Below are 9,142 nucleotides of genomic sequence, written 5' to 3' on the forward strand. Positions count from 1 at the left end.
GGACCGCGCTACAGGACGTGCAATAACCTTCACCGGGTATGGTCTAGTTCTCAGTAATTACAACAATTCCGCCATCACCTTTCACAATAGCGTTCTGCTGTTCATGCATCTGATCGTGTGCCAAAGCAGAGAACTTGTGCAATGACAAAGTTCCCCTTGACAAATTCACGATGGGTATCTGGGGAATCATTTGGAAGTTCCTGAAGGTCCGTTACATGCACTGTCAACCATCTAATATGCTATTTTTGAAGAATGAGTTTTGCTACAAAAATATTAAATAAGTGTGAACCCAGTAATATGATCTCATGTGAAAGAATACCCCTGAAAACATAGGTAGAGACACCAACATCATGAGGCTCAGATGAAGCACTTTGGAGTAACACTCGTTTCAATCAAATTTGCCATAAAAACAGACCGTAATCTGCTAAATTAATCTACAGAAACTGAAAATGTCAAAGTATTGCTGCATTACAATTTGGATTTCATCAAAACAAACTTGTTTCACATTCAAAAGTGATGAGGTGTCAAAGATTGGAATACAAAACCTAATTGAACCAAAAACGTTGGCGGCCATCTTTAATTCTCATTTTACGACCAGATCCCATGGGAAAAGTGCTTGGATCCGGCAAAATTTGAAATCGGCATACTTCAAACATGCCATATGCAAATTTTCACACTTTCTGCCGGAAGTGAACAACTGAGCCTTTTTTTGTTACATATTTCCCTCACTACTTCCTCACTCTGTCTACCTCTCCTTTCATCTCCTCTCCTCTCTCTCCGCTCCTCCCCTCCCCTCATCTCCTCTCTACAGCAGTGGGGTGAATGAGTCTCGGCAGATCCAGGATCAGCCCGACTTTGTGCAGTCACTGCTGCGTGACCCACAGACCCCCATCATCAGGAAGTCCAGAGGAACATCAACACAGGTAACACACACACACACACACACACACGCTGTTGTAGCATCATAGTTGCTGAATTGGTTGCGATATTAGGCTGTTCTGGACCAGCTCATTTAGGCCGTTCATTAGGCTGTTCCTCCAGTTGACTCCGTGCTGCTGAATCTTCTTAGTGATTATTCTGTAGATTTAATATTTTTTCCCGATTTAATAGAATAATGTAGAAGCACATTTTTTTTTTTTCAATTTGTATTTGTCAAAGGAGCAACATGAAAACATTTTTATAATTGACTAAATCTTTTAGTCTGATTAACCACTTGTTTATGTTTTATACTTTGAGGTACACAAAAATAGCGAAAATGGCTGATATGCGACACGTGAGCTATAGTAGATAGGCTATTTTAGCTATTTAAGTATTTATTATTTGATTATTTTATAATTTTTTTAACTGATTAAATTGATCAGTTTGATTAACTTTTGCACCTCCATCCAGGGCACCTCCACCCACGCCTCCTCCACCCAGCTGGCCATCCTGGACGACCCCCCCACCACCAGGAGCAAACCCAGCAGCGTCCACAGCAAGGCCAGTTACCATGGCAGCCTGCAGCGTTCCCGTGACAACAGGTAGGGCAGGAAATAGATTCTGTAGGATTGTCTTCCATGAATCTGTGACTTAACTCCTCACATTCTTTTCTCTCCTTCTCTCATCTTTCTTCTTCCCTCCTCCTCACCTTTCTTCTTTCTAGGGCTGCAACTATCAATTATTTACTTAGCGATTATTATATCGATTACTTTTCGATTAATCGAATAATCGAGAAGCACGTCTTTTTTATTATTTGTTTTATTTTTCATAGATCAACAAATTGGCACAAAATGCTAATGTAATACGTAGTCAGCCTCTATTTACCCTCTCCCTCAACGCCTTGCCCTTTGCCAGGCCACAATTGTAAATAAGAATCTGTTCTTAACTTGTCTTGCCTGGTTAAATTAATTAGATAAAAAAGGAAAGACAAAAAGCTGGCAGATTGGCTATCTTTTAAAAATGTCTTTACATATTTGGAAAGATGTCGCCTATACTGACATGCCCAAAATACGTACTGATTATTAATTGATTATTTTATCACATACAACATTTTCTTTTTTTATGTCTACTTCTCTTGTCGGTACAGGTTTGATGCTCCAGGTCAACATGTTGCTGAGGAGCGTAGTTTCCATGGTAGCATGCCCTGCCTCGACCACCCGCTGTCCACTCACAGCAGCCTCCATCGGCTGGATAGCCAATCAGGCCGCGGCAGCCAGCGAGATGTGTCTGAAGCCCAACCTCCTCTCATCACCCACGGCACAACAGCCAGTGACGGCCAGGTTGCCAGGGACGATGGTACCAGTGCCTGAGAGAACAAAGGAGGTTGACAGCAGGTTGTCATTATTACTGACATAATGTCACATTACCTTTTCAGGAAGCTTCGTTGGACTCCATTGAAATTGCAACTTCCTGTGTATTTTCTAGCGTGGCTAACGCTAGAAAGCTGGTTCAGGTCAAACCTTGCCAGGTGGAATTATCTGTTGAGTTAAATATGTTAGTCAACATCCCAGGGCAGAATGCTGATTGGCTGATACAAACAACCCAGCTGGAGCCAACTTTGGTCATGAAACGGACACAAGAAACGAACGGTCAACTTTCCTCCATGGACACGCTGTGGACTGTCCGGGATTTCAAGATACCAGCTCCATACTGTACAGGGGGGTTTGGAATATCTAGACACTGTATTTGGAGCTCATCTTCATCTCTGGCACTACATATGGATCCACATGAAACAGGGCTGTAAACCGTCAGTCTGAATTTGGTCTGGACTGACTTGACCAGACTTGCTATTGCAGAGTTTTCTCCCAGGAAGGACCTGCAGAAATACTGGATATGCCGTCCAGGATCATGTTATGTTACACCTCCTCTTAGCTCTTAGTCTGAAATAACACGTACATTTTGTTTGACCTTTAGTCTCTCTCTTGGCTCAGACTCATCTGTCTGTCCACTATGAACAACTATGAACCACCATGGACCACTATGGGCCTAATATGTAACTTGTGGACTTCTTAATGGCTTTGTGAGTTATTTTTATACTGTGAAGATTTTCATTGTCTGCTGCTGAAAGCTGCACTGTGTGTGTGTGTGTGTGTGTGTGTGTGTGTGTGTGTGTGTGTGTGTGTGTGTGTGTGTGTGTGTGTGTGTGTGTGTGTGTGTGTGTGTGTGTGTGTGTGTGTGTGTGTGTGTGTGTGTGTGTGTGTGTGTGTGTGTGTGTGTGTGTGTGTGTGTGTACTAGTCTCAAGGTACATGTAAAGTTTTAAACTGCCCTTTTCTCCCCCTAGTGCACAAACAAGGGATAATGGAGGGAGAGCTGAAACCCTGTGAATGTAAAGGAGTTTTTTATTAATGGTTATAATATGATCGACTATATCATATTATGATGATGACTAGTGGACAGTGTGCTCACAAACAGTACACATCCCTTCTATGGGCAAACATCCAGACCTTTCTCTCCCAAAAACAACTTAAGCCAGAGACCTCTTTAGAAAAAAAAGAAAAGAATAAAAGTCTGTCCAATGAGAGCAAATGCAGGTGGGGAAAAAAAGACTTAATTCTCGCAGTATAATTTCTACATAACTATAACAAGGTGTTATATAGTTATACATACTATTAATAGATCATGTAATATAATCAAACTGTCCGCAAGGTATTAGGACCAAAATGTTGCACAAGAGGTTTTTAAAGGTCAAAGGTTTTCTCTGCCAAGATACTTATGTGGAACTTTTTTCCTATGGTTTACCGTCCAAATATTTAAAAGGGAAAGTTGTGACCGGGCTTTATATTACAAAATAAAAAATATTCCCAAAATGAGCACTGACCTAGGATCAGTGGCCAAGGATTAATCCTAAATATAGGTATGCCATAATAGATTTTAAATGTCATGCTGGTAAAAAATAATATTTTAAACTGGCCAGCACAAGATTACTATTGGTGGATATGAATCTGATTCTTTTATAAAGATTATTCTATTAATTTGATTCAATGTTCCCCAATGTAAAAAGCCCCATAATCTCCCCAAGAAAGAAGAAACATTATTCCAATGTTTATGATGTGAATGGAATTGAGGACCTTTTATGGCTGTGTTTGTGTGCACACTGTATCTGATGTCAGTTGAACTCTGAAGTAGGATAACAATCTTAATGGGCCTTTCATATCAATACATTAAGTGCATGACTGTTTAGTCATACATCCCAGCTGATGTCGCCAATAACATGAAAACATCATAGGTCCCAGGAGGGAAGTCACTGGATATTTGAAGGGGACCTGATCTGTGGGTCTTAAAGCCCCAATCCGCAATTAGTCCACCCCAGAATTTATTTGTGCTTTATGTTGAGAATAGAGAGACAGGAAATCAAGGGCAGACAAAGGGGAGACATGCGTGACATGATAGGAGGTCTATGGTCGGTGTAACCTCCTTCCCAGCCTTTTCTCATCTCATTAGGAGAAAAGGCTGGTACAGAACTATGGCAGAAAGTGTCTATAGGGTGGGACTTCTATTGTATGTACTTACCCCCGGAAGCTGTCTTTTTTTCAACCAATCACGACACAGAACTCCACAGCATCAACACAGCATCGTAACTTCCTTGGGCGGTACTTCCTGTACTTCCGCTTAGACACTTGAGCTACCAGACACTCCTCACAATTCTGTTATTCAAATGACAGCGGAAGGACGATGGAATGTGGCTTTAAAATGATAAAGGACTACCTATAGTCAGATGTTTTCATGTGGGACATGTACAATTACCAGAACATTTTGTGCACATAGACACAGTTGATGTAAAGTTAAATTGAAACTGTAATGCCTGTTTGCTTAATACTCAACATTGCTTTTGGAGAATGGTTTTATTTCCTGATTACCTGGTTAAAGACTCAGTCAGCCTACCTCACCTTGTACACTCATTCTTCTGTGTATTTATGTATCTACAGTCTACACACATACAGTATGTGCACACAATATAGACACAAGTACACTAGTAACTGGATAGTAGTATACAATTCAACCAAACCCCACTGATCACTAAAACACCTACACACAAATATAGTCTGTCTGTCCAGTCTACCTCTTCACTCCTCTCTGGCCTTCAATTCAGAAACACTTGCTGCCTTTCCACGCCTGTCTGTCTGTACCATATCCTGTCCATCTTTGTTTAATCACTTATTTCTGCGTATTACTTGTCTGTCTGTCTGCCTGCCTGCCTACACGTGTCATCTGTTCGTGTGTTTAGCCTGTCCTGTCCTCATCTGCCTGCTACTATACCTGTTGCCTCTCCAAGCTGACGTCTCCTTTAAATGAGATGTTTGGACCTAATGCTACTGTCTGTATTGTCATGTGCTCTGGACATGACACTGGGAAATGTCTGTTACTTGGAGGGTTAAACCACTCAATTTCACTTTCAAAAGATGCCTGGGCCTTACTGAGAGTTCAATTTGATCTGTTTAGTAGTTACATTAACCAGTGTTTCCCCTTAGGGGAGAAACTGTTGGCTAATATGTGAAACAAACTCATAATGTGCAATGTCTCACCCATATGACTCAGGATGGCTCAGTCACATGACTAACAGCTGAATACTGAAACTGAGTGGTATTTCGCCTAATGCATAATTGATTTGCAGTTTTAATATGTGGTGACTATATTGACATGCAGTGAATCCATCTTTTTATAGGAATGATCTTCCAACTGAGACTGTAAACAGACAGTAAACAGTTCAATTCAAACAGACTTGAGTGAAAGCGTGATCTTTTGAGTGAAAGCTTGATATTTCTCTTCTAACAAGTTGCTGTTCCCACTAGGGTTGCCAACCATCCCTTGAAATACGGAATCATCCCTTATTTGGAAACTAAAAGACGTGTCCCATATTGAACTTATGGGACACACTTTGTTCCTTATTTTTGCGACTCAATCAATGACACATCTTACAAGTTAAAACAGCTCGTATACTATGTACAGTATACTGTATACTATAATACATATAAGACCCTGGCGAGGGTGGGAGTTGAAAGTGTGACTTCTGCTTTTTATGCGGCTGCTCTATCCATACCTCCGTCGGAAGAGCTCTTGACTTCAGACCACAAGATCATGGGATCGAATCCCAGCACAGAAATCTTGGCATCTGAGCAATCTGGCTCCCACGGGTCTACTATCTTTTTTCGCCTTTATCATAAAGGTTGCTGGACAATATATAGAGGATGAAATGCATAATTTATTAAATAATATAAAGGTAATATCAAATACATTGTAATTTTTTTTAGACATGACGCTTTATTAGCAAGACTAGACAGTCTTTTATAATATTATTCCTCATTTTGCTGGTTTCCCCTGAAACCCCTTTACTGTTACAGAGTAGAACTGGCTTAGAGTCTGTGCTGATGATGTGGCCATAGCTGAATGGTTAGAGAACCAGGGCCCTATTTCACGAAAGGTGAATTAGAGCTAAAGCCTGGCTTTAACACCTATCCTGGCTTAATTTAGCCAGGATTAGGGATGAATCGGTTTCATGAAAGCTGAATTATCTTGAAGATTAGCTTAGCCAGTTCACCCTGGCTAAGTTTAGCCATGACTAGATTTCACGAAAGAGAATTGAAGCAAGCCTAGCAGTCACCTGGCAGTCTTGGGACTCAAGACCCAAAAGAGAAATTTGATGTCTCCCCGGGAGCCTGGGTCTTGACTCAAGACTCTTATCAAGGACCTCATTGGAAACAAGACCGCAAGGACTTTTATGAACAGACCTTTTAGACAAAGTATTTTAAATGTAACTGTGCTGTTTTACATGTTTTGCCTAATAAAATATTCAATCAATCAAAAAACCCAAAAGAGAAATTTGATGTCTCCCCGGGAGCCGGGACCCAAGCCTCTTGAGCTAAAAAGTTTGTGAACCACTGCCATTTAGAACAGTGGTTTTCAATCTTTTTCATACATGCCAAGGACCCCTAAATTGATATACATTTGGCCGCGGACCCCCATCTGAAAATGTTTTATGCCAGGGGCCCCCAAAAGCAAAGATTTTAGTTAAAAATGTTCGCTTTAAAAATGTATATACATTTCAAAGATATGCACACATTTTCAAGATTTTTCAAAAATTGCAGATCTACAAGCTCATAGCGCGGCACTCGGTGCCGTGCTATGAGCTTGTAGATCTGCTATTTTTGAGTAGCCAAAGCTAAGTGGTTAAAAATGATTGTGAGGCAGGAACTAAAATCTCGCCTCCCCTACAAAATGAAGTAAAAGACTGACTGAAAAACAGGCAGTGAAAAAAATCCAAACAGAATAGTGGCCGTCGGACCATTAGCCCGCCTCCTCGTCCATTCACGCGGGCAGGCAGCTAATCACCGCCGTATCCATTCAGCAGAGCGACCCTCGCCTATATAGTGATGCAAATATTTGCCTTTGTCTTCATGGGGTACCATGAGTGCCAGGGGTGGGGGTCTGGGCCATCACCTGTACTCACCTGGCATAAAAGGGGCTCTGAGAGCAGCTTGAGCCATTCTTTACTAAACTACAACATGAAGAGACCACCGCTGAATAATTGATTGATTGATTATACTTGCATATTGTTTTTATGAACGTTTTTCAGTTTTGTAGTCGGTGTAGTGTTGTTGTTAACTTGTTTCCCCTGAGATTTTTCCCAGAGTACCCCCCCCCCCCTTCGTCGGGGTGGGGGGGGGGGATCTCGCCTGCCCTAAATGTAATTCCTGGGAAGGCCACTGTTCCATGAGCTGCTGCAGTGCTGCTGTTCAGCCACAGAGAAGAACGCCGCTCTGGTTTTGGGCTCCATGATTGGTCAAGTTCAAGGATTCTGCAATCGACTTCCATGGTCTTTTATAGGAATACGTGAAGCCTGGCTTTACCATCCTGGCTCGACACAGCCTGGCTTGACAAGGTCTAGCTCGACAAAGTTGCTCCTTTTCAGCCTGGCTTGGCGTTCTTGGAACGGAATAAACCAGGCTGTACGGACCAGACTTTGTCAAACCTGGATTTGACTTAAATCCAGGCTTATTTAATTCTCCTTTCGTGTAATAGGCCCCGGGTCTCCTGGTCTTGTTAACAGCTGCTTGCTAAGCGCTGGTCTCAGAAGAGACTGCCCTACTAGTCATCCTCGACAGATTCGCAACATGTTTTCAATCATTGGCTGTCCTGGCTGTCCTTCACTCCTTTAAGCCAATGCGGACACTTCCCCGTTTTGCCTGTCCTTTAAGCCAATGGGGAGACGGGCCGTCCTCCCATGCTATGGGATCATACGCCCTCCCGTGTCTAGCGCAGGGAAGTGGGAACATAGCTGAGCTGACCTACAAGCCCACACTGCTTCCATCAGCGACGTGTTGTGGTCTTGCAGATCGACTGGGGTGGGGCTAACAGCTTCGCTCCCTTAATAACTGCATGTCTCACACGGACAGAGAGCAGCAGAGACAGGAGCTCCTCTACAAGACGGACAATGTTACTAACATCAATGTACAACTTTCGCTGTTGTCATAATTATTAAAGTTTCTTAAATGTAACTTTCAAGTGAAGTTTATGGGGGGAAACTTTATGGGCTGCTGGAGCTACGTGGTGTGTCTCAGCCACACACACACACACACACACACACACACACACACACACACACACACACACACACACACACACACACACACACACACACACACACACACACACACACAAATACAGCATGCAGCTGATAATAATATGACTGTCAGTCATTACGGGGCCAGAGCTCAGCTCTGGACCTGTTTTAATATTGCCTGTATTCTTCTGTTTCCGCCACTTTTCGCAGTTCTGGGTGAACCGTGCTGTCGCTTTTTACGAAACTCGGCCATATGGTAGATGGTCATGAAAAACTATCAAGAAATAAATCTCACAATCTTTCGTCAAAAGGTGGCGCTATAGCACTCAATTGAAAATGCCAAATTTGAACAGGTACAACTCATGCCCTGTTTGACCTACAGCCATAAAACTTCAATACACACATGCGTCTACTCATGATGAACAACTTTAACCCTCTGACTTTTGACCTCTGACCTTTAGATCTCCCACCATTTTTGAATTATATGAAAAGCAGCTAAAATCTATCTCCTCCTGGGATTTTTGAGCAATCTGCACGAAACGTTTTACACATGAACTTTGGACCTATGCCGACAAACCTGTGCAAAAGATTTTCCATAAGTGAAA

The 9,142-nt window shown here is 42.2% G+C and overlaps 1 protein-coding gene across 2 annotated transcripts in view; it reads left to right on the forward strand.

Annotated features, from left to right (window-relative positions):
* fzd3b (frizzled class receptor 3b) overlaps positions 1-5,879 on the forward strand; it is a 44,922-nt gene extending 39,043 nt beyond the window's left edge. The window contains exons 9-11 of one of the 2 annotated variants that reach the window (XM_080427202.1): positions 812-923; positions 1,390-1,520; positions 2,066-5,879. In XM_080427202.1, the coding sequence (XP_080283328.1) occupies positions 812-923; positions 1,390-1,520; positions 2,066-2,288 (466 nt within the window). In that variant the 3' untranslated portion in view covers positions 2,289-5,879. Of the gene's footprint in view, positions 1-811; positions 924-1,389; positions 1,521-2,065 lie in introns of those variants that run through there. The other variant, XM_080427203.1, reaches the window with a different exon arrangement.
* The last annotated feature ends 3,263 nt before the right edge of the window (positions 5,880-9,142 follow it).

The sequence above is a fragment of the Gymnoscopelus braueri genome (assembly GCF_963280865.1).
Source record: "Gymnoscopelus braueri genome assembly, chromosome: 1".
Classification (NCBI taxonomy): Eukaryota; Metazoa; Chordata; class Actinopteri; order Myctophiformes; family Myctophidae; genus Gymnoscopelus; species Gymnoscopelus braueri.